General features: G+C 51.0%; 1 protein-coding gene across 6 annotated transcripts in view; it reads right to left on the reverse strand.

The window, feature by feature from the left end:
* The window catches only part of AGAP1 (ArfGAP with GTPase domain, ankyrin repeat and PH domain 1), a 616,003-nt gene extending 589,760 nt beyond the window's left edge, over nt 1–26,243 (reverse strand). For 4 of the 6 annotated variants that reach the window (XM_032277597.1, XM_032277595.1, XM_032277594.1 and 1 more), the window contains exon 1: nt 25,430–26,243. In XM_032277597.1, coding sequence (XP_032133488.1) covers nt 25,430–25,592 — 163 coding nt within the window. In that variant the 5' untranslated portion in view covers nt 25,593–26,243. The remainder of the gene's footprint in view (nt 1–25,429) is intronic. The other 2 variants (XM_032277596.1, XM_032277593.1) reach the window with 1 other exon arrangement.
* Between the last annotated feature and the right edge of the window lie 263 nt (nt 26,244–26,506).

Consider the following 26,506-nt stretch of genomic DNA (forward strand, 5'->3'; position numbering starts at 1 on the left):
CGAGCTGACTGGCCCAGATGGCTAACGTGGACAAAATGACAAACACGAGGTGCGATCCTCCTAATGAACCACACAGACCCGCCCAGGAAGGAGTCCGGCCAAACCAAACCAAACCAGAAACCTAAATAAGCCTCCAAACACCCACTAATTTATAGGAAGCTACAGGAGACAACGGAGCATGTTAACTAACTCTAAAGGGAGGCACTAAAAAATTCCAGACCAGCAATGCAGGCTTAAAAACCCAGGCTTCTTAACAAACACACACCCCGGGAAGGAGAGAAAGACGGCCGTGGAACCCACCCACTCCAGGAGGTTCGGAAGAAGTCTCCATCAACTGCAAGGCGCAGACAGCATTTGATCCTGATTCAAACAGGCGAACTGAAGGAAAAAGTTATGGTAATCATGAGACAACTGGAAATTTGGACACAGACTGGATATCTGACCCTATTAAGGAATTGTTCATTTTTAAAGTGCAGTAATGTGGTCACGTGTGCCTTTTAAAGTTCTCATCTTTTAGAGATAGATACTGAAATATTTATGGATGAAATGGCAAGGTGTCTGGAACTCACTTCAAAATAATGAGGCCGGGCACAGTGGCTCACGCCTGTAATCCCAGCACTTTGGGTGGCCAACGTAGGCAGATTACCTGAGATCGGGAGTTTGAGACCAGCCTGGCCAACATGGTGAAACACCATCTCTACTAAAAATACAAAAAAATTAGCTGAGTATGGTGGTAAGTGTCTGTAATCCCAGCTACTTAGGAGGCTAAGGCAGGAGAATCACTTGAACCTAGGAGGTGGAGGTTGCAGTGAGCCAAGATCACACCACTGCACTCCAAGCTGGGCACCAAGAACAAGACTCCATCTCAAATAAATAAATAAATAATATTGGTAGGTGGCAGGGTGTATACAGGATGGGTTAATTACTGAAGCTGGCTGAGTGCATATGGGAGATCATTACGCTTATTCTACATACTTATATATGTTTGAATTTTTTGGTAAGCTCTAGAAAATAATACTTAGCTCAAAAAAATCAACACTAAATGTTTCTTTTGCCTTTGTTCACTATGCACACGCAGCACATATACACACACACAAGAACATATGTGTTATATCGATGTATATAGAAAATTCTGTATTTTCTTTCTTTTTCTTTTATTTTGTGTTGCCCAACTTCCTGCTGATTTGCAGAAAATTCTGTATTTTCTATGCTTGTCATTACACCTTCTTCCAGAGAGGTGGGGAATGAATTATCACTCAATAGTCTTAGTCTCAAATTCTGACATCTATACATCAGGAATTATACCTTTAAATTGCTGGGAGGATTAAACCAACTAATAAACTAGGGCCATGCGTGGTGGCTCACGCCTGTAACCCCAACAACTTGGGAGGTCATAGTGGGAGGATCACCTGAGGCATTCAAGGCCAGCCTGGGCAACAAAGAGAGACCTTGCCTATCTCTACAAAAACAAAAAAGAATTAGCCAGGTATGGTGGTGCGCGCCTGCAGTCCTAGCTAGCTGGGAGGCTGAGGTGGGAGGATGGCTTGAGCCCAGGAGTTTGGGGTTATGGTGAGCTATGACTGTGGCACTGCACTCCAGCCTGGGCAACACAGTGAGACCCTGTCTCATAAGTAAACACAGACATATGCACTAAGTGATAACCTGCAAATTGCTGTTGTTAATAGTACTAGTTTCAGTCATATAACCTGCAAACTGCTGTTGTTAATAGTACTAGTATCACACATGTTGAGGTTTGCTCTGACCATTCTGCTGTTCCCAGACAGCCTGCTGTTGCTGCCCCTGCCTCTGAGGCCCAAGGACGGGAGATCTTCCACTGCAGGAGCAGTGAACATTCACGAAGTGCACCTGAAAAGCCAGCCTGCCACTCAGGATGCAAGGTGTAACCTGAGGACGTGCAGCTGCCGTTAGCTATGCCATTATCCCTCTGGCTTATGATGGAAAAAGTTATTACTCTAAGGATTAAAAAAGTGATACCCAAGCATTAAATTTTTTTCTTGTTTGTGTGCAGGTGGAGGCTGTTTTCTTATTAAAACATTCAAAATGCCACATGTCACTCTCCTTTCTCTTTGTCCTATGGCAGAAAACACCAGCTGAAGAGACACTTGCAAAGCTCCGCGCCCCTCCTGAGGCTGACGGTGGGAAACAGCTGGCACCCGGTGACCTGCAGCTTCTGCCCTGGCTCCTCGTCAGATCAAGAGGAAATCCAAGCAATTTCTATGAAACCAATTGCAGGGCGCGGCACGCACATCATCACAAAAAGTCTTAGAAGAGGCAGTTTGGAAGGTAACGGATTTGGTTGATTGCCAATTTTATTTCTGTCACTTTTTATATTCTTTATGAAAACCTTTATCAAAAGCATTCAGAGATTACTGTCAGTGGGAGAAAGAGAAGTCAAAGGCATATGGTTGCCCAAAGCTGGGTTTTGAGATTCCCGATAAACACCCAATCAATCAAACGGTCTAAACAGCTCCACTGTCTTCGGGTGGACTAAACACCAGAGTTACAGAAACAATATAGTGAACCAACGCAGCAGAACAGCAGTCTCCGGGCAACGGGGAGATGGCCACAGCCCTTCCGCGCTTTCTCTAAGACAGTATTTCCAGCTCTAGGGTTAGGGTCCCTGTGCTGCACCTCTTCAGGCTGGGCCTGCCTGAGCTTCCACCCACCCCCCCTCAACCTGCAAACTATGCAGGTGGTCGGGGGATGGAAGAACCCCAAGTGAGGCAAGCCGGGACTCAGGCCTCAATGGCAACTATGAGTTCTACCTTTTTTTTTTTTGAAACAGAGTCTCACTCTGTCACCCAGGCTGGAGTGCAGTGGCACAATCTCAGCTCACTAAAACCTCTGCCTCCCGGGTCCAAGTAATTCTCCTGCCTCAGCCTCCCGCATAGCTGGGATTACACGGGCACACCACCATGCCCAGGTAATTTTTGTATTTTTAGTAGAGATGGGGTTTTTCCATGTTGGACATACTGGTCTCGAACTCCTGACCTCAAGTGATCCACCCACCTCGGCCTCCCAGAGTGTTGGGATTACAGGCATGAGCCACCGCACCTGGCCCAGACTTCTTTTTAAATTAAGTTTTAATCTTTTTCATAATCTAGCTTATATTTTAAAAACATGACTTTGATCTAAACATTTTACATTTTTTAAAAAGTATAAAGGGTCTCCTGCCTCGTGGCTGCTACTTCCTTCCAATAAATTAGTCCCTGCAACCTCAATCAAAATAAAATTATCATAAAGATCTATGCTGGGCACAGCTGTGTCATCAAAGGCCAGCTCTGGGTAAGTGACGAAATACCTGTAACTCTATATCCGTGACAAATCCTTGGAAACCACCCACGGGTGACATACAGAGGCCAGGGAGGTTGGGACGCTGTGTGGACCACGAGGTATCCCCCAAATTCCTATGCCGAGGTTCATACCCCATGGTGACTGTCACTGGAGATGAGGTCTTTAAGGAGGCAATCATGGTAAATGGGGACATAACGGTGGGGCCCTAGTCCAACAACTCAATGTCCTCCTGAGGACAGGAAAACACCAAAGAGGCACACACACAGAAGAGACCAGGTGAGGGCACAGAACGGAATAAACCAAAGCTGTCAGTGCCTTGTTGGTGGACTCTCGGCCTCCAGAACTGTGGGAAAATAGGTTTCTGTTGTTTGGCCCTCCCAACCTGTGGAACTTTGTCGAGGCAGCTTGAAGTGACTGATGCAGGCGCCAAGGCCCTCCAAAGCCTCGCGGTGCCCGTGGCTGATCTGCCTGCCATTATGGTAGATCTTTTCTACCTGGTAGGACCCAAAACACTTCTACCTGCAACTGCCCATCGGTAACATCCCAGGGCTGCTTGCAGAGGGGCAACCAAAGAAAGTTCAGTCCTACCGCAGCAACCCAGCTGCTGGAACAGAGTCCCACGTGGCACTCTCTTAAGCTGGGCAGCGACCCCACTCACCTCCAGGATACAGGGAAGTCCTGCAGCCTGCAGGGGACCTGAGTGGACCCGCATCCACTCACCCATCCACTCCACAAGTATTTGTCCCAGGGTCTCCAGGCGTGATGGGAAGCCAGCGTGCATAGGGCCAGAGGCGATAGACACAGTCCTGCTGGGTCCTGGAGGAAGGAGGCTGGCCTGGAATAGGGGCGGCATGAACGGCGCCTGGGCCGCGAGTGCCTAGCACGCACACCCATTTCCTTTGGAGTAGTGCAGGAGGAAACTGAGGCTCCAAATTCAAATGGCTTTCCCAAAAGCACACAGCTAGAAAGAAGCTGCACCAGACTTCACTGGAGCACTCTTAGTACACACAGACATACACAGACTTTCGACAAGCAGCTGTGCCGTGGAGGAGAAAGTAGAAAAGTGCCACAAGAGATTAAAAAAAAAAAAAAAAATGTTCCTGGGCCTGAGAGAGGGAAGGAATACAGCATTCCTGTTTCATTTCTGGGGATTGGGGAGCAGAGCAGAACATTCGGGAAAGACATTCATTCTGTAAGCCTTTATTGGGGATGTGCTATGCGCCAGGCATGCATGTAAAAGGGGCGCCGCGTGCCCAGAGGGATAGGAAGACACCGTGTTCCAAACCATGAAGTCTGGGAGCAGAAGGAAGCACAGGTGAGGGAGAGCCCAAGGGAGCTGCCAGGCCAGGAGCAGCAGTGGAACCCACAGGGCAGAAGCAGGAGCTCACGCCTGAGCACCGAGGCACCCAGCCACCTGTCGCGATCCTCGGAGGACTGGGGTACAGAAGCCGCACACCCCAACTTCTCCCCACTCCTAGCAGGCCCTTAAGTCACTGATGTTGAGCTCCCTCTGCCCCCTTAAATATCTCTTTTCCACCAAGATGCAAAAGGCAACACCATCCTCTAGCACTCGCCCGGCTCTCTGTTTAATTTCCTTCCTGTTTGCAAGACGTCATTTAAAATGTTGACAGCATCTTAACAGTTTGCACATGATACATCTACACATCTTACGGATCAGCATCCGTGTCAAAAGTCACCAAGGAAAACATCACAATCTCTCCCTCGATTTCCATTCTCTGTTAAAAGCTGCACAATGTCTGGCTCAACACTAAGCAGACTTTTTCCTGCAAAATTACAAAGAAACACTGAACAAGGGCAGATGCACAAAATGATACTCATGATGCCTGATGACCGACTCCGAGTTGTCAGAATGGCTCGTGGCCCTTCCCTGCCCAGGGGATCAGCGCTGTTATTGCTGGCTCTCCATCTACGCCCCTGTCTCTCAGAGAACTTTTTCCGTTTTCCTTTGAGGACCTGCCCCCCCTTCTCTCTGCTGCCAATCTGATGAGGCTGTCCATGAAAGGTCTCCCCTGGCCAAGGGTCGGCAGGAAACACTGTGCCAATCAAACACTGTCGGGCAACCCAAGCAGGGCCCTAAAGACACAGGCAGCCTGTGCCTGTCCCCTGGGCCCCTGGTTCATCCATCCAATGCCTCCATGCTCAAAGCCACCCTTACGTCTTTCCAATAAAATCCACATCTGCTTGAGTCGGCCAGCATGGGATTCTCATGTTTTCAACCAAGGACCCAAACAGTCAACTTACCACAGTCCCCAACATGAAGGGTAAACAAGTCCTGACAGTTCTAAAAGCCAAAGACCATCTGCTTAAGGCAAAGATTACCTAAATGGAAGCACTTTTTTTAATGCCCTAAATTCTGATGGCAACTCCCAAAGAAAAGATTCCCAAGATGGTGGCCATGGCAACCTCAATGGCCTGAGTACAAGAGCTCCCCAGCTGATCAACATGGCTGCAGGCCCCTTCCCTGGGGCACAAGTCTTTGAACATCTGTACTAAACACCAGGTGTGTCCCTTGTTGCTACACAGACTGTGCCCTGCAGGCCAGAGTCCATCCCGCCTCTCTCGTGCAGTTAGGCTCCCTGGAGCACTCACCGTGTGTCCATTCCTGGACGAGACACTGGGGTTTGGTCCCCGAGCACCACGAGCCCATGCTGGGGAGAGACGTGCAGCCCACATCACCGCCAAGTGCGCAGGCCACCAGGTGGCAGGCCCTGGCATCGCCAGCAGGAGCCGTCGGAAGGCACTGGGGAAGCAGGACTGCTGAGCTGGGTCATGAAGGCATCAGGTGGGTTAAGAAAAGAGGCTTGCCAAGCGGCAGGCCTTAGAAGATCCAAAGCCCCAGGCGGGGCCCCAGGCAGATGAAGCAGCCTGCCAGGAACTGTGAGCCTGGCTGCTGGTGCCTTCTGCAGCGAAGGTGCCACAGGCAGGGCAAGACCAGGCTGGAGAGCAGGCAGGGCCATGGCAAAGGGCCCAGGGGCCAGCGAGGCAACTCCATTCCCATTTATTTACTTAGTCCATGACTCCTGAAAAGGCTTACGGGTGAGGCCAAGAATTTCAACTTCATTCTAAAAGCCCTAATGAGCCATTTAAAGACTTAAGCAGGTTGAGGTCTGGGTAGATTTATATTTTGGGATCTATTTATGGGTTAGCCAAGCTGTCAAACATGGACTGCCACATCAACATTCTCTGAGAGGAGGTGTGTGTGTCTCTGTGTGTGTGTGTGTGTGTGTGTGTGTGTGAGAGAGAGAGAGAGAGAGTGTGTGTGCGCGCATGCGGATCACACTGGCACACACCAAGGTGAGACTTGGGGAAATCACCTCTGCTCAGTCACATCAACACACATACGTGTTTATGAAACACCCACATGAAAGATACAGGGGAGCACATAACCTCATCATAAAACATCTCAACAGAAGCCTAGGAGTTATCGAACTGTTAAAACTTGAAAAGCTACAAAATCGCCCTTTATTTGGAAGAGCTCAATCACTCACAGGAGGGGTGAGTGTGGGGGGCTGTGTGTGGTTGGGTCTTTGGGTTTTTTAACTAAGAAAGGACTCCAACGTCATGGCTGTCATAACAGCAAACCAGTTTCGATGCTTCTAGACCCCATCAAGCACAGCTGGGTGGCCCTCAGCCAGGAATGCACCCACTGAAACAGTCCAAGTTCCAGGATTCAGTTCACCCACCGCTCCCTACGCCACGGCACCTGGATTGGGAGTGCCCAGAGCCACAGTACCCAAAGTGTGGCACCCAATAGGCAGCAGCAGCCTCGCCAGGGGACTCATCAGGAAGGCAAGTTCTCAGGCCTCACCCCCCACCCACTGAATCAGAACTTCTGGGGGTGGGGCCCAGTGACCTGCATTTTTTTTTTTTTTTTTTTTGGAGAGAGAGTTTCACTCTCTCGCCCAGGCTGGAGTGCGGTGGCACGATCTCAGTTCACTGCACCGGCACAGTGATCTGCGTTTTAACCCATCCTCAGTTAAAACACAGGGGACCTGAGGCGACCCTGATGCAGGCCAGAGTTTGAGAACCACTGATCTCAAACCTTTAAGACCATTTAGCAGCAAGAAAAAGCTACAGAAGCCACATCTGAACCAGAAAAACACAAATGAGCCCCATGAAACGGCAAACTAAATTTTCTCAAAAATGACCAGAACTGCCACAAAATGAACTGGTCAGGATAAACCTGACCAGAACCAGGAGTGCCCAGCTCTAAACAGATGCTGCCAGAGGAATCTCGCAAGTGCAGAGGGCCCAGGCCAGCTGGGAGCCCTGCACATTCATTTTTATAACATCCAAAGCACTTAATATTATTTTCACTCATGTATATCAACAGCTTCCTGGAGAAGGCAAAGGGCAGGTTCTCTGGCTGGCACAAAGGTTACGTGGTCAGGAGGGACCCAGGAGCCACTGAGCAGAGTCGTGCAGGGTGGGAGGCCCAGGGAGCTTGTCACCTACCTCCAGTTCAGATGCCTTTGCCCAGATGCCCACACTATGGTGAATCCTAACAGTGAAATCAAGGCAAAAATGGGGGAGGGCGCGCACGGTTTGTATGTATGCGCGCATGTACGTGTGTATTTATTTATTTTTGGTGATAGGGTCTCACTCTGTGCCCAGGTTGGAGGGTCGTGATACACTCATGGCTCACTGCAACCCCAACCTCCTAGGCTCAAGCAATCCTCCCACCTCAGCCTCCTGAGTGGCTGGAATCACAGACAGCACCAACACACCTGGCTTTTTTGGGGGGCAAGGGGGTAGAGATGGGGGTCTCCCTATGTTAACCAGGCTGGTCTTGAACTCCTAGCTTCAAGCAATCCTCCTGCCTCAGCCTCTCAAAGTGTTGGGATCACAGGTGTGAGCCAATGTGCCTGGCCAGTCTTCTTACTCTTGTGTCAACAAAACCAGTGCTTCCCAACCTTGGTATTCTCCCCTAAAAGTTAAAAAACAGATACCCAAACTCCCTAACAAGAACACCTGTGGGCCAGAGCTGGCTGAGCCTCCTATGGCTCCTGGCTGCCCCCTCCCTGAGGGCCTGGATCAGACCCCAGGGAACCAGACATTCTTGCTCACCGAGAGGGCAGGCCCCTCTGGGCACACAGGTAGACACACCTCTAGATAATTCCACCAGTTCCCACCTGAAACAGAATTTTGCTGATGCAGCATCAGATCAAGACGTGACTGACATGGCCACTGATGTGGACAATGACCATCACCACAGTCACTCACATTCAAACACACACATATTCACACACACACACTCACACACACACACACACACACACACACACACACTCTGAATCTCATAAGCATTTCCATGAAAAGCTTTGTTAGGAACAAAATCCACAGTCTGGGGTAATTACGTGGGTTTTTTTCCCCACCCTACAAGTAGAGGAACTGCCAGGGGAACTCCCTTGAATGTGGAGTCGTCAAAAAGATTTATACATACAAGTTTCCAGGAGATTTTCTCTTGGCCACAAAACAAGTGAGTAATTTCCCTGAGCGCAGCATAGGTTAATAATCAAAGAAGTTCGTTAGGAACTGCCCTGAGTTCAGGCTACCAGGCAGTTAGTCATAAAGAGATAGGTGGAATTTGCCTACTCAGGCGACGGGAGAAGTGAGGGAGAGTCACATCCCCACTGAAGCCAGTTTCCCAGAACACCTGTACACCAGGAGCAGGCTAAGCCCCCACCCTGAGGGCCTGGATCAGACCCCAGGGAACCAGGCATCCTTGCTCACCGAGAGGGCGGGCCCCTCTGGGCACACAGGTAGACACACCTCTAGATAATTCCACCAGCTCCCACCTGAAACAGAAATGTGTGCCAGAGTGACCCTTGGTGGATGTGGATCAGAGGCTGAGGGGGCCACGGAGCTCATCTGACCCAGGGACTCTCAGTCTCAGCACGACAGAGACTCAGGGCTGCCTGGGCATTGCGGGATCTTGGGCAGTGTCCCTCACCTCCACCTGCCACGTGCCAGTGACAACCACGCCACACCAAAGTTGTGACAGGCCAAAAACTGCCCTAGACAGTGCCAAATGTCCTCTTGGGGGCTACAATGCTTGCATGCCATACCCACCCAAGCCAGCACCATGTTGAAAAACACTAATCTTGGCCAGACATCTGAATTTACAGACAGGGAAACTGAGGCCACAGGTCACAAGGAGAGGCACACTAGCTCCGCTCCCTTAGGCTCTGCAACCTTCTAAGTTGGTCTTCAGTCTGCGCCTGTTTCTCAGGTTTCTCCTTTCCCTCCTCAGCCTCACCCCTACAGCCTCCCACTGCCCTCATCAGTACAAGAAACTTCGCAGCCCACGAGACACAGAGGGCAGACGCTCTATCCCATCACTGCCAGAAGCCTGCTGAACTTAAGCCCAAAGTGGACATTCTCACACTGCTGCCAGGAGAGTAAAACCAACCGATTTGGAAAGCATGCAGTTTATGTAAAAGTTAAATATATACCTGTCACATCTCCCAGCCACTCCACTCCTAGGTATCTACCCAAGAGAAATGAAAGCATGTGCCCCTATGAAGACTTGTGTGTGAATGCTCACAGAACTGGAAACAACTCCATCAATATCCATCCGCAGGATAAACACACTGTGGTAAGTCCATACCATGGAACATTACTCAGCAATGAAAAAGAAAAAGCTACTGACATACATGACAACTTGAATGACCCTAAAAATCATCATGCTGACTGAATGAAGCCAGTCAGAAGGGGTCCTTTACCGCAGCGGTCCCTAACCTTTTTGGCACCAGGGACTAGTTTCATGGAAGACAATTTTTCCACTGATGGGAAGCAGGGGGGTGGTTTCATGATGATTCAAGTGCATTACATTTATTGTGCACTTTATTTCTATTATTACTGCATTGTAATATACAATGAAGTAATTCTACAACTCACCATAACGTAGGATCAGTGGGAGCCTTGAGCTTGTTTTCCTGCAACTAGACGGTCCCATCTGGGGGAGACGGGAGGCACTGACAGATAATGAGGCACTAGATTCTCATAAGGAGTGCTGAATCTAGATCACTCAGATGTGGAGTTCACAGTAGGGTTTGTACTCTTATGAGAATCTCATGCCACCGCTGATCTGACAGGAGGTAGAGCTCAAGGAGTAATGCAAGCCACAGGGAGTGGCTGTAAATACAGACGAAGCCTCACTTGCTGGCTCTCCATTCACCTCCTGCTGTGTGGCCTGGTTCCTAATAGGGCCATACCGGTCCGTGGCCCAGGGGCTAGAAACCCCCTTTTTACTCCATGATCTTATATCTATGTAATACTGAAAAATGCAAGCTAATCCACAGTGACAGACAGCAGATGGGTGCAAGCAGACGGCAGGGGTGATGCAGGTTGCAAAGGGGCACGAGGAAGTGTTAGGGGTGGGGGGAATGGTCACCTTCCACACCTCAGAGGCCCAAACTCATCAAATTGTAAACTTTCAGGAGTTGGAGTTTACTTCCTGTAAATCACACCTCTGGCCAAGTGCGGTGGCTCACGTCTGTAATCCCAGCATTTTGGGAGGCTGAAGAGGGCGGATCACTTGAGATCAGGAGTTCAAGACCAGCCAGGCCAACATGGTGAAACCCTGTCTCTGCTAAAAACACAAAAATTAACTGGGCGTGGTGTGGATGCCTGTAATCCCAGCTACTCAGGAGGCTGAGGCGGGAGAATTGCTTGAACCCAGGAACCCGGGAGGCAGAGGTTACCGTGAGCCAAGATCGCACCACTGCACTACAGCCTGGGCGACACAGCCAGACTCAAAAAAAAAAAAAAAAAAAAAAAATCACACCTCTATAAAGTAGCAGACAAAAATCAAATGAGTGCAGAAAAAGCACTGCAACTATAAAACCCACCGATAATTTTCACAGTAACTGCCAGTAATCGTTCCCATCACATGAGTTCACACCACCCTCTAGGTAAGTCTGGTTCAAGCAGGTGAGCACTCTCAGGCAGTGCTGCACACACCCCATGCTGCGAGGACACCAGCGAGTGGGAAGCAGCTAGTGTAGCCACCACTCCCCCCACTAAAGCGGTGGAGAGTTTGGTGACTCACTCAGCATCAGGCCCATACACTGGGTTCTGCCATTTCCGGCTCTGCCACCTTCCTGTGTGACCCCAGGCAAATCGCTTTGATGCCCAGGGCACCCCTTTCTCCCTCTTTTGCTAATTACAGCACAAGGGAAAGTAGCTTCTATTTACACGTGTAAAAAGTGAACTGCTTACTAACATCTCCATTATTAAAACGTCACAGAACTGGTGTGTCTTAAATTTAAGCTGTATTTTCACTAGCTAGGATTAAAGGTGTTGCAGATTTCCTAAACTCGGGTGAATTTTCGAAGGCAGGCTGTTTGAAAATCCTCCCTCCTCCTAGACTGCAGAACCTGTCATCGCAGGCAGTCAGCGTGCCTCCGTGCCTCCTCCTCATGTCATCAAAACCGTCAGTCAGCATCCCAGCCGCCACCAGCTCTCAGCAAGGGAATCAAAGTGAACCAACAGCTGTTATTTTCTTTATAACCTTGGTGAGTAAAAAACTGAGTGTGAATGTGAGTTTCAAATCACAAATCAAAATCTGCAGGAGAGCTGCAAACTGCGGAGAGAATTCCCCAAATACTTCCACAGAGGTATGGGCTGATTTTTGAAGTTTCCTTTCCTGCTTTACTAAAACATCAAAACTGTAGGTGGCTTTACCTGGTACATATCTGAAGGAATATACATTCTACCATAAAGGCACATGCAGGTGTGTGTTCACTGTGGCACTATTCACAATAGCAAAGACACGGAATCAACCAAAATGCCCATCAATGGTGGGCTGGATAAAGAAAATGTGGTACACATACATCATGGAATACTATGCAGCCATAAAAAAGAATGAGATCATGTCCCGTGCAACAGCATGGATAGAGCTGGAGGCCAGTATCATAAGCAAACCAACTCAGGAACAGAAAACCAAATATTCCATGTTCTCACTTGAGCTAAACATTGACACAAAGAAAGGAACAGACACTGAGGCCTACTTGAGGGTGGAGGGTCGGAGGAGGGAAAGGACTGGAAAACTACCTATCAGGTGCTATGCTTACTAAGAGAGTGATGACAAAACCTGTACACCAGACCCCCATGACACATAACTTACCTAGATAACACACCTGCATGTGTACCCCTAAAGGTTTTTTAAATAAAAATAAAAACCCAGGGGCGGCTGGTGTCCATGGGTCCTGAGTTCAAATCCTGACTCTGCCACCTTCAGGAGTGGATGGATTTGGGCAAGACTTTAAACGCTCCAGGCTTCGGGTTCCTGTCCTGCCAAATGGGGGTTCTACACCTGTCTGGCCGTGACCAGGATAATAAAATGACACAAAGTGCACCCAGCCCTGAACACGGCATCCTGCACAAACAGTCAAGTGGCAGGTGCTATTATGGATTTTATTCAGTGAGGGGAAGGGAAGAAACCAGGTGGATGGTTCAGGAAATGTTCCACAGAAATTTCTGGAATCTGGAGCAGGAGCAGCTGTCAGAGATGCCTGCAGGCAATGGTGTCACTTACAAGGCAAAACCGCACCCGACTGCTGCAGCAGGCCTATGTCCCAGTCCAGAGGGGCGCCCCGACCCCTCCGCCAGCACTCCCCCGCCATTACCACCCATACTCCTGCTAGCTTCTCACTTATCCTCCTCACTGTTAACCTCTTGTCGTCCTAAACACAGATTCATAACTAATGTCTGAATAGAACCACAGGGACAGGGTGACGAGGACAAAAACTCCTTAGTCAGTCGGCACCAACGGGTGCAGCACACGGGACACTTGGCAACTGTCCATCTATCGATGACAAGACAGATTCTGAGCAGCTGCTTCATTCAGGGCTGTGCAGGTACCGACGCTCGGCATTAAGGAGACGACTCATGCCTGCAGAGCAGTCACCTAGAGAAACGGCAGGGAGTCCTAAGGCTGGGTAGCCCCAGCACAATCAAGACTGGCTGCCCACGGGCTCCATGGAGTCAGACTCAGCAAGCGGCCACTCCCTCCAAGCTCAAGTCCTGCAAGAGTTGATAACGTACACAAGACTGGAAAAAAAAAGCATCAGAAAAACTTTGCCACACCCTGTGGGCAGATGGCTGAGGTCTCCATGCCACCTGCTCTGCCGTTCACTTCCCAAGGCCCCAGCCCTCATTCCCTCCCACTTTGCAAACCGTCCACACGGGAAAGATGATGAGCCTGGATGTGGGCTGAGGAAAGCAAAAGTGCACGCTGCGCCTTCACGTGTGGCTTTGAGTCTCACTGGCCCTGCCCACACAGACCCGGCTTCTGGCAGCGCCTATCCAAGAATGTGCCAGGTGGCATCGTATTTTCAAAACAAGGGAGAAACTCTTGGACAAATAAATTCAAGTTTCTAAATAAAATTCCTAATTTTATGTACAGAAAGCCCCCAAAAGACAATATCACAGTCCTCATGGTTCAATTTTTTTTTTTTTTTTGAGACAAGATCTCACTGTCACCCAGGCTGGAGCGCAGTGCCACAATCATAGCTCACTGCGGCCTGCTACTCCTTAGCTCAAGCGATCCTCCTGCCTCAGCCACCCAAGTAGCTAGTACGAAAGCCACTCGCCGCTGTGCCTAGGCTGGTCTCAAACTCCTGGCCTCAGGCAATCCTCCCACCTCGGCCTCCCAAAAAGCTGAGATTGCAGGCATCAGCCACCGCTTCCCGCCTCAAATTTTTTATAATATTGAAACCCAAGCTTAGAAAATTAAAAATAAAGAAAAATAGGGCTGGATGCAGTGCCTCACACCTGTAATCCCAACACTTTGGGAGACCAAGGCAGGTGGATGACCTGAGGTCAGGCGTTCGAGACCAGACTGGCCAACATGGTAAAACCTCATCTCTACTAAAAATACAAAAATTAGCTGGGTGTGGTGGTGGGCACCTGGCATGATCCCAGCTATTCAGGAGGCTGAGCCAGGAGAATCATTTGAACCCAGGAGGCAAAGATTGCAGTTAGCTGAGATCACGCCACTGCATTCTAGTGGGTGACAGAGCAAGACTTCATCTCAAAAAAAAAAAAAAAAAAAAACTTACAAAAAAAAAAAAAAAAAAAATTAGTATCTGGATCTAACAAAACTTATGTAACAAGAGCCAAGGTAACAGTAACCATGGAAAATGGATCTTCTAAACACACATTTCTGGAAACACAGACTGCAATGAGCCCCCTCCCTTACAACAGCCCTGATGCTGTTCAAAGCCCAGACCCCTGGCCACCAGCATCTCCATCCCACATGGTAACAGCTAGATATCAAAGCACTCCAGGCTGGGCGCGGTGGCTCACATCTGTAATCTCAGCAGTTTGGGAGACCAAGGTGGGCAGATCACCTGAGGTCAGAAGCTCGAGACCAGCTTAGCCAACATGGTGAAACCTCATCTCTACTAAAAATACGAAAATCAGCCGGGAGCTTCATTAGCCAGGTCTGCAGTCCTCCTCCTCAGGAGGTTGAGGCAGGAGAATCACTTGAACCTGGAGGCAAAGGTTGCAGGAGCTGAGATCGAGCCACTGCACTCCAGTCTGGGCAACAGAACAAGACTCCATCTAAAAAAAAAAAATACACTCCCTCTCCAAGCGGGATCCATAACCAGTAGTTCCTGCCATCCAATAAAAGGGCTCCCAGGGCTGCCAAGGATCACCCATCATTTGGTAACCCACCCTACTCTCCCAGGCTGAAGAGACTCTGTTCTGGATGCTCCAGTCCTAGTAGCCACTGGCCTGGAAAGCCCTCCTGACTCCTACCTGACTTCCAGGATCCCTTCCTGGACTCCGCCCCATCCCCCAGGCCCCTCCCACACAGCCTTCTGTGGCTGTGGTTTCTGTGTGTATCAGTGGCCTCCTGGGTGAGGTCTGAAGGCCCCTGAATGTCCCATACATCTGCCTGTTCTCCCAGGTTCAAACACGGGGCTCTGCCCAGGACAGGGGCTTGATAAAATCTTGTCCATTGATTCCCACATTAGCCACTTCCCGTACTAAACAAAGTGAGTATAAACTTGGTCCTCCCACTACCATCCCTCAAAATAAATATTTGCCATTGCAAAGCCACCAAAGAAGTCCACACACGCACACACTGCCCTCAACCCATGGCCCCCTTGTCCTTCCTGGCTCTGGCCTTGTTTAGCCCTGGCCTTTATGGAGGGGGATGGGCAGCTGCCAGGACACGGCCGCCGGAACAAAGAAAATTGCCCCATGAGTTGGCAACACTTAGCTTTTTTTCCTTTTGTTGTCTTCAGCATAATTACTACAAACAACAAAAACTGAATAATGCTAATACGTAACTATTAAAGCCATAACACAGTTGAGCCCAAGCATACAGAACGAATTTCCTTTCAAATACCGACACAGTTCCGGTGGGTTATCTAACACCCAGCACGGAGATGGGCTGGGGCTGCTTGGGGCTCAGCCAGAAAGAGTCCCCCAGCTGATGACTGAGCTCTGCCAGGAGCCAAGGAGAACCAAAGGGGGCCCGTTCCAGCCCCAGGGGAACTGCACCCTCTTCCTGGTGAGAGATTTCACTCATGAAGCTCCATTCACAGAGCCCTTATTATTCAACTAACAAGGAATTAACAGCCTGCAGACAACCCGAAAGTTTAAAAACCTAATCTCCAAGACAGTGCTGGAAATGTATCAGCCATGCAAATGTTTGTTTATGAACAAACAACTGAAAGAATGAAAATCAGCAGAGGGAGACAAATGGCCATCCTGAGTGTCATAAAATGAACCTAGAAAGCACTGGAAGGTTTCCCCAGGTAGGGGCTGCTGGGCTGAAGGAACGGCTTCAGAGCAGCTACATCCAAACAGCAGAGAGAAAGAGACACAGCCTAGCACACACCAGGCAGAAATGAGGCCAGATGGGCACCAAAAGGCACGCAAGAATCTGCACAGTGGTGCTATTCATGATCGCCCCAAACACGCAACCACTCAAATGCAGGCCACCAGCAGAAGAGATCAATAAACGAGCACTACAATTTCTAACGACCCTCAAGACAGGTGGATCTGTGCTGGCCACTGAACAGGATGCTGGTCACACGTGTTCAGTTTGTGAAAACTTTCTCCTTCATCACTCGGGCATCTTTATGTGACGTGTCAGAAAAAGGGAGCACGAGGCTTGGGTGTGATGGCTCAAGCCTGTAATTCTAAGACTTCGGGGGGCCAAGGCAACATAGTAAAACCCCATCTCTACAAAAAATTTTTAAAAAATATATTAGTTGGGCATGGTGGTATGTGTCTGTGGTCCCAGCTACTTGGAAGGCTGAGGCAGGAGGATCGCTTCAGGAGGGCAAGGCTTCAGTGAGCTATGATCGTGCCACTGTACTTCAGCCTGATTGAAGGAGAGAGACTGTCTCGAAATTAAAAATTAGGCCAGGCGTGGTGGCTCATGCCTGTAATCTCAGCACCTGGGAGGCTGAGGCAGGTGGACTGCTTGAGTCTAGAAGTTGAAGCCCAGCCTGGGCAACATGGCAAAACCCTGTCTCTACTAAAAATACAACGAATTAGCCAGACGTGGTGCACACCTGTAGTCCCAGCTATGTGGGAGGCTGAGGTGCGAGGATCACTTGACTCTGGAGGTTGAGGCTATGGTGAGCCCCAAAAGTGCCACTGCACTCCAGCCTGAGCCACAGAGTGAGACTCTGTCTCAAAAATAAGTACTGAAAAGTTTTAAGAAATAAGAGAGTTTGAAGTGGTCTCAGTCCCACCAATTCCAAACCCAAACTTCAAGTACTACATGAACACTCCAAGACCCAGGCTTGATTGTTGAAGCTAAAATTAACACAATGCTGTTCCCCACCAACCACACCACCCCCTCCCAAATCAGGTTCACCAGCCTGAACTTCCAGTAGGAGCAGTGTCAGAACAGAAGCAGACACTCGATCCGGCTCACGGCAACACCCCAGAGAGTCCTTCCAAAACAACAACCAAGGGTGGGCAGGCAGGCTTCCGGAAGCGCCCTCCCTGGAAAACAGGCTGGATTCTCCCCCACTGAAAAGGGCAGCTCGACACACAAACAGGATGGAAGTTCAGGGCAATCAGCTCTTTCCAAATCAATTTCTTTTTCATTACATAAGCTAGCCAGCACTTCCAACAATACCAATCCTGCTGCAGGGCACCGTCACACAGAGGGCATGCCCCCAAGGTGACATTTAAGAAGTGAGAACTCTTTTCTGAAACAAGAGTAGGTCTTGTGGCTATGTGTTGCAGGCATTCATATTTTGTTTTTAATTTTTTAACTTATTTCAAGTATCCTCAATACTGTTAAGTCCATATTGGCTAAAACTAAAACTTACTGAATTGAAGCTAAATGTACTTTCTAAAGACGCTGTTCTGCCTTTAGGACTATTATCTGAGTGAGAATAGGTCCTAAGCTGGGAATCAACATGGTTGTATTTGCTAGAGCCTGTTGAATGTTGACATTTCTAAGACCAAACATAAATCATTTGTGAACATGGCCAGTAATTATTTGAAATTCTTCTCCCAGAACCATGAAAAGTGTTTTCCCACCCTTAAAAAAAAAAAAAAGGAAATAAAGAGCTTCTAACCATGATGCTAATGACAACCAGACGGCATGAGCAGTTTTTAAAGATTAGACAGTTGCTTGTGTAGAAACACTGTACAAATACTCCAACACTGCAGCCCAAAAAAAGACAATCCCCATCAAACAGCGGGAGAAGTGTGAAATTTGCAAATGAGCCCCTGGTTAAACAAAAACACCAATCTGTTCCCAGAGAGCGCAGGGTGGCCACCTGTTCGGGGCTGGTGGCAAGTTCTGGTTACCAACGGAAGAAACAACACTGGAGCGAGCGGTGACAGCCCCCTCCCCAGCCCCGGCCCCCACCCTCGAGCCTATATTTAGTCTGCTCTTTATGGAAAATGTCCCAACCTCGCACACAAACAAGTTATCTGGTTGGTTATTCAAACGATCTCTTCTGCAGGGGGTGGCATTTGCTTTCCTTCCCTCCCCAGGTCCCAGACACAAGCACGATACCCATTGTCTGTTGGGTCCACTCCCTGTATCTTCCAGGGCCTTTCTGGTCATTTGTGATGAGAAAGGCCCTGGAAGATAGAGGGACTGGACCCAACAGACAATGCCAGCCCTGCCTCCCGATGGGTGGTCATGCATCTTGGGAAAGACATAAGCCCACACTATGAAACGGGACCCCCAAATCCTCTCAGCCCGAGAAGCACAGGGCTTCTAGGCCAGGGCTCTCTGAAGCACACACAAAGCACTCATACCCCTGAACAAAAATAACAGATGCTGCAAAGATTAGAGATTAACATCTGTAGAGTGCATTTTGTTTCTCAGAGAAAGGTACTTAACAAAGGGAAGGAATTATGTGGCTAAGCACCAGATCAGAACCTCAAACCCTGGATTTTAAAAATAGCTAAGCCTCATCCGCTTTACCAGACTCAATCACTTAAGCTAAGGACTGGAAGGGTCTGGAGAACTGGGAAGGCGGCAGGGAGGGGGACACAGGTTTGCTAGAGTGTAGAGAGGCATGAGACAAAACGAAATCAGTGGTTAAAACAAGGCAGAGTGAGACTCACAAACTGTAAACACCTGCAGGGCACACGAAAAAAAGGATGTAAAATTAGGGATTTTCATCTTAACAAAATAAAATGCCCGGTTTAGGCAAAAAACAAGAGGTGGTAGCAAGAGGGCTGCAGGTTTTGTTTTGAAGGTTCCTGCGGCTGCCCTCACTGCTTCTCTCCCTTCTCAGTCACTTCCTTCGGGCCCCCTAACAGCTCTTTTAAGCTACTAGGAATATCTAGCTCCTCTGTTTCACGGAAATGCCCTTTCAGCTTGGAAATATTGGTAACAAAATGTGTCATCTGCCATATTATCATATAAGTGAATATTGAAGAATCCCATCGAAATATACATGAGACTACATTAAAAAGCAACAATCTCCAAAAGGCAAGAAGATAAATCCGCAAAACCACAGAATGAGACTAGAAGGAAATGGACATCAGCTGCCTCCACCCTTCGACCAGATTCTTTTGGCAATGTCCATCCGCCCTGCCACCGTGTCACAGAAACGCAGCCCGGTCGGGGGCAGATGCACCTGACAGCAGAGACCGAAGCACACCCTGAGAATGGCCCTGCACGGCAGGTGCACCTGAACGTGTGTTCGGGATTCCGAGCTAAGGAATCTGGGAGTGGCCAAAGCAGAGCCTCATTCCTTATCTCTGAGGAACATCTAAGCCCCTAGCCTGTCCCGTGGAACGCAGGCCATCCAGGGTACTGAGGCGCTTTGATTGGGTTAAAAGAAGGTCACTGGGTGGTGGCTCCTGGAGGGTGCTGAGTGAAAATGCTGTCTCAACTGCACGCTTTCCGAAAGCAGGCAGCAGTGCTTCTCCCACCCAGCCCGCCTCCAGCGACCGCTCTGTAGGTAAATTCCCCTAATGAGCCCTCCGTCTTTTGTTTGCTGGCTCTAGGTCTCTTCTCCAGTCTCTTGAATCTGGTGACATCCCTAATGAAATTTAAGGGGGTCTGGCCCGACAGGTCTCCTCACCTAGCGTTCAGCTCCTTTTCAAATAGCATCACAGAGACCACATGAACACCAGCATGAAACCATTCGGACCTAGTTTAAAACCCTCCTCCACCACACTTAGCCTGTGTCACCACAAGTATCTCCCTGAGCCGCTGGCCTTTGGTATCTTCACCTGCAACCCTCAGTGGGCTGACAGGAAACCCTCCCCGCTGGCTACAAGTGCAGCTTGGAAGAAGTAGTAATGGCCCAGAGAAGATGCCACATCAATGCTTCCCCAAGGCTGGTCCCTGGACCAGGGCATCGCATCCTCAGGACACTTGTTAGAGAGGCACATCCTTGGCTCCTGCTCCAAACCTACAGAACTAGAAACTCAGAGGGTATGGGCGGGGCCGGCAATCTGTTTCCCCCAGCCCTCAATGCAACCTGACACACATGTGTGAGACTCACTGCTCTCAGTGTGACACTGAAGGTACAACATCATGGCAGTGACACAGGCTGTCACCTGTTTGTCCTCTCAATATTGATTCTATGTCTGAAATTCACTTACACCCAACATAAACACCAACCTGTTGTAGACAGCTGATCTGAAAAAGCTGCCAAGATTTAGCAGGCAAATCTTTTGCTTCTCCTACATACAGTAAAGAAAATTTCACCTTCATCCCAAACACCACATGACACTGAGTTCCCACCAAGCTAACCCACCAAATCCAAAAGGTATATCTAACCCTAACTCCTGTGCTCTGGGAACGTTTCAAAGTGCCCTCACTTCTGCAGCATACAAACACTGTTTATCCTACCAAGAAGGAGCTTTTGAAAGGACCCTCTGGCAAGTCAGCCAGCCAGCAAACAATCCCTGGGCATCCTTCAAGGGCCAGGCATGATCTCTCAAACCACTGAGGATACGAAAATGAACAAGACCTGATTTCTGCCCTCAACCAGCTTCCAGTCCTCCCAGCTGGGGTGGGGTTAAGCAGGTGAGCCAAATGGGGTGGGCAGAGAGCAGGAGGGCCTTAAATCTCATGAGGCAAGGCTGGTCATGGATGACACCAACACAGACCAGGGCAACAGGCAGGGAAGGTGGCATCTCAAAGAGCACAGGCGCCACAGGTAAGAAGCACGAATAAGCTGGACTCACAGAGAACACCCGCACTGTGGAGACCCTGGGTGCCGGGTAAGGTACCAGAGCTCACCTGGAAGCAACTGAATGCCAACTGAGCGTTATTTTTAAGGAGGAGCATGCAGACCTGCCACCCTTCATTCAACTTGGAGGATTATGAACATGGCCAATGGTGACAAAGAAACATGACACTTATCCGTGGCAGGAAATGAAAAATGTTTGTTTCCCTAAACAGGCACACCTGCATCAAGCAGACTAAATACATTTCCATATGAAAACAAACGCTTCTGTAAGTTTTGTCACAGTCAGCAGCTTTACAGAGAACACAATACTTTCAGTTATTTGGGGTCTTCTCATACCCTCTTGCCTTGGATGGAGGAAGCAAGCTTGGGATGCTTTGCACACACCGCCTGTGGGAAGTATGAATCAGGGGCTCCACTTCTAACTCCTATGGCGACAGAGGTGAGTTGGACGGGTCCAGCTCACAGCTCCTGCACAAGTGTCTCACATTTTGTGGGCCTCAGCAGGGCGTCTGCATACAGGATCGCTGCAGGACGAACTGAGATCATGTACATTAGACACTCTGAGCTCTGCGGGTCACTGATGCTCAACAAAGCAGCTGTATCACGGGACAAAGTGGGGAACCCTGCCCCGTCTTCTCGGGTCCCCCAAACCCTAGGGCTCAGACACTCCTAAGGAGCCCCGGAATCTCCCTTTGAAAATGCCCTTAAAAACTGCAGGGCAGGGTTCTCCTGCCAAGTACCAGGCCGGGCCAGGCCAGTGGAGAGCTTGGATTTCCTCTGTTCAGCCACCTGGTGAGGATGGGGGTTGGGGGGGTATGGAGGGGTGAGGGCTGGCTTAGGGCTCAACCTCAGAGGAAGGCCAGTGTTCCCAGCCATGCCTGGGAACCTGGGAATCGCGCTGCCCAGCTGAATGAGCTGGCCGAGTTATCACTTGCATCATGGTCCTGCTGCTGGCAAGCTCAATGATGATGTGCGACTGCTAAGAGAGGCTTTACCCTTGAAAGAACAAGCTTCATTTAACAAGAAAGGCAGTTGACTCATCTACCTCAATGCCATCAACCCCAGATGGACCTTCCTAGGGAGAACCAGAGGGGGAAACTAACATGTGCTGTTGAAACTGGAGGCGAGGTGGGTCTCCGGCTCATTTCTGGGCACAGAGGCTCCAGAGACGATACAGCTGTGCGGCCATGTTTCACAGCACACCGTGCCCCATGGGACACCCCAGAATTCTGATCAGATAAATCCGGAACAGTCAGCAAGGCTCCCTTAAACTCTAGCCATTTGGTGGGGGGTGGGAGGGAGTAAACCTCTCAAAGTACAAAATAAGTATTGAAAAAAAGTTCTCTTTTGACAAGCTAATGTTTTAAAACAAGACTGAGGGCAAAACGACACATCCCATGCCTACAAACAGGAGTCCAGATCTGTTATTTGGGAGCCTTGGTGGGCTCTTTCAACTTCAACATATTTAGTCCATCGTTAAAGAGATGTTCCAACCCAGACCCAATTCAACCTGCTCTGAAATGAGCATTAGTCAAAACCTCCTTCCCTCCCTTGGACAAGGCCGTACTTCACTCCAACAGCAGAAGTTCCTGAAGACTACAGAAAACAGGGAAATTTTAAGTAGGGTGCAGCCAAATGCAGGAATATTGTGCCAATAAGAGAAACCCTACCCTCAAAAGCTTTTCATAACATTAAAAAGTGCCCACATCATGGAAGTCAAGAAGCTTTGAAAGTCAGACCCCAATTTTGTGTATGTACATAGGGAGGAAGGAAAAAAGAAAAAAACCCTAGCTGGAAATCTAAAATGAGGCCAGTTTTCTATTTGGTGGTATAAGTGATTTTTTAAGGCCTTTGTTATGATGTGCACATGCTGTCCTGATCAGAAATGGTTAGACTTTAAAACCCCCAAGGTGCACACACAGGCAGGGGCAGCTCCTCGGGCGAGCCCTCTTCAGTTACTGTGCTGTTACAGCGCAGGCTCAGTTGCCAGCCCTGGTTCCTGAAATCCACATGCAATCTGGAGACAGAAACTCCATTCAAATGATCCTTGGTTCAGATCAGACTTTAAACCATCTCAGTGAAATGTTCAGGAGGTCATTATCCCTCCCTGAACCTACACCCACTCCTCCATAAAATGAGGATAACAAAGCTACCCACCTTCCCTCACAGGGTTGGTGAAGCCACACAATGAGATTATGGATGCAAGAATATTTCTGTTCAAGCTCTACAGAAATGAAAGGTGGTATCACTGTTGATAACAGAAGAACATGCAAAGAACAGTAGCATGTGTGAGCAGTTCTTAAGCGTCACTAAATTAACTACAGTCCTACACAATCTAGACATCCCTATTTCTAAGAGAAAAATCACAGCATCACCCCAGTCCCTAACAGGACTCACCCACTGATTTTAAGCCTTATTAAAAATGACAAGGATTCTGGCCAAGAATGGGACTAGAATCTCAAATCGTAAAGGTAGGCATCAAGCTGTCAAGAAAAAAACCACATCATCTAGGAACCAAGCTTTTTTTTTTTTTTTTTTTGGAAGAAAGAAAAATGCAACCACATCCTCTTGCTAGAAAGTCAAACTGCTTTGCTGGAAGTGCTTGAGGCCCCAGAGCTTGGCTTCTACAATGGGAAATTAAAATGAAGTGTTGTGAACCTCACTCAGCCAGAGGTCTCCACACAGCAAGAGAGGCTCTCAGCCAGGTGCCTTCAATACCTGGGGCCCCCTTTCACAGGGTTTCATCAGACTTCTGTGGATGCAGCCAAAGAGGCAGGAAGAGCCATCTGAAACGAGCACAGTGCAGCCTTCACAGCTACCGTAACAGGCGCAGAGCTGGAGCTCTGGAGGAACCTTCCTGCAACAGCACCCGATCAGCAGCAAATGGGTGCAGGTCCCACGGCCTCCCGCCACAAGTCATGCAGAGGCAGACAGAGCCAGTCTCTTGAGGAATCTAGGAACATCTGAAGTCACCAACAAAGCAGCCAGGTGTCCTCATGGGAGACAGACACACACAAAGGGCCAGGACCCCATAAGCCTAGAGCTCCATCTGGATCCTCCCTTGGAATTAGCAAGTCCCTCATGGGGATAGTCTGCCAGTCAGCCAGCCCGGCTGGGACATGGTTCAAGTCTACAGGGCTGCCAAATGCCAAGGGCTCAGTAACACAACATCCACCTTCTCCACCTAACTGGCCAAGTTTCAAACCAAAGCACTTCGGGGTTAGTAGTTCAGACTGCACAGTGCCAAGGCAAAGTCTCTCTGTGGGCTGATACCCTCTCCCGCACAGAGGGAAGAAGCTGGGCAACGCAAGCACCAGGCTTTCAGGCACATTCCTGGTGGCCTCGGGCCATTATCAGTGTTCCTCAATAGAGGTCTTACCGGCGAATCTGTATCATGGACAAGCCACCCTGCAGGCCTTTTACCATCACTGGCCCATAGCGCTGAGAGGAGAGAAAGTGCTGCTTAACTGTGGCCAGGATATGATTCCACACCGCCCACGCACATGCCACCTGGTGCCCCAGGTGAGTCTTGGCAGGACCAAAGGGACAAAGCAAGGAAATATTTCAGCAGCCTGGAAGCAGAGAAATGAGAGCCACCAAAAATGCAGAGGGCACAGCCCGGGAAGGCAGACTGCTGTTGTAGCTGTTCTGGAAGGCCATGGCCTGACACGCGAGGTGGGAGAAGAGGGGTGTTCCACCCAAGCATCCTGCCCCCCTTACAGGCAACAGAACCCTCCGCTTCAGGGGCCTCCCCCTGCAGACATAGGAAAGCGAGACGCCTCCGCTGGAGAACGCCCTTCCCTCCCGGTGGGACTTCTGGTAGGTACAAAGCACACTTCGGGGGCCAGCGTCTGCACAGGGGCAAAGGGACCCGCGCCTGGACACTATGCTCCCGAGGCTGGGGCTGGCTCTGGGCATCCAGTAAGTTCACTGTATCCCTGAATTGAGCAAAGACACTCAGGAGGGCAGCCCTGCACCGCCCAAACACACCGGCCTGGGCCTGGCCCCCAGTGGCAGCACTTCTCAGAACACGTCTTCAACGTCCAGCAAGACTCCCGGGCCGGGCCTGGTAACCTGTCACGAGTCAGGCGACGCCAACTCCTCCAGCTAGCTGCCCCCAGGCGTCGGCTGGGCCGGGACGCTCGGGCGGCCCAGAACGCCGCGGCACCGAGCCACTTTCTCGCAGGAGAGACTCTATTGTCCATTATCAAATTAACACTGGCGATCCATCTTCCCGCGGAGCTCTTGGCGCGCGGGGCGCAGGCGACCATCGCCCGGCCTTGCAAGCGAGAAAAGCGGCGCCGCAGTGCTCCCTCGGAGGGGCAGCCGCGCGCCCCGGCCCGCGCGAGTGGACACCCGCACGCACACAGCGCACACCCCCGCCGCGCCGCGGGCGCCCGCGCCTTCCCGAGGCCCCGAGGCGGCCGGGCCCTCACCTTCGATGGCGATGACGTGCTCCCGGATCTGGTTCTGCAGCACCGGCTCCTCCACGCGCTCCAGCAGCTCGTAGATGGAGTAGATGTTGGGGTGGACCGACTCGAAGCGCTGGATCTCGGCCCGGATGGCAGCCGAGTTGGCCAGCTGCTGCTGGTAGTTCATGGTGCAGGCGCCGCGCCCGGAGCCGCGCGCCCCCCGCCGCCGCCGCTGCCCCGCGCCCCGGGGCCCGCGGGTCGCCGAAAGCCGGGCGCCGCAGCCCCCGGGGAGCCGGGCCCGCCGGCGGCGGGCGGAGGAGGCGCAAGAAGAAAGGCGCGGGCGGAGCAGGCGCGGGGCCGGCCCGCGGGCTCAGTTCATGGCCGGGACGCGCGGCCGGCGAGCGAGCGGGCCCCGGCGTCCCGGGTCAGCGAGCCGCCCGGGGGGAGCGCGCCCCCATGGAGCGCGCCGCGGCGGGCGCGGCCGGCCCCGGAGGAGGCTCGCTCGGGCGCCTTCCTGCGCCGCAGCCGCCTTCCAGCCTTAGGCGCTGCTGCTCCGCGGAGCAGCCATTAAAGCCCAGGCAGCCGCCGCGCTCCGAGCGCCCGGGCCGAGGGCAGACCCCCGGGCAGTGTGGCCGCGCCGCTCCGGGCGCCTGGCTGCGGCGTGGGTCCGCGCGCTGCGTACTGCGCCGTCCGGCGCGCCGGGGCCCCCCGCGCGAGCCCGCCGTGCGCCGCCCGCGGAGCCGGGATCGTGCCGCAGGCGCCGTGCAAGCCGCGGAGCCCGCTCCGAGCGCCGCCCGCCGCCTGCCCGGCCGGCCCCCTCCCTGGCACGCAGGGCTCCGGCCCACGTCGGCCCCGCCTCCGCCTCCGCCTCCGCCCGCACCCGCGCCCGCGCTCCGCCCGCCCGCCCGCGCTCGCCGCCCTCCGGCCGCCGCCGCTGCGTCCTCCTCGGCGCTTCCCAGCGCGCCGGATCCCGGGGAATTGCGCCAGGCCCCGCCCCGCGCTTGCCTCTGGGCTTCCTGGGACTTGTAGTCCGCGCCCCCGGCGGGCCGGGGCAGAGGGGTGCGCCGGGCGTTCTCACGGGGTCAGGGTGCGGGACCCCTC

The sequence above is a fragment of the Sapajus apella genome, unplaced genomic scaffold, assembly GCF_009761245.1.
Source record: "Sapajus apella isolate SASKATOON/1434 unplaced genomic scaffold, GSC_monkey_1.0 scaffold10, whole genome shotgun sequence".
Taxonomy (NCBI): domain Eukaryota; kingdom Metazoa; phylum Chordata; class Mammalia; order Primates; family Cebidae; genus Sapajus; species Sapajus apella.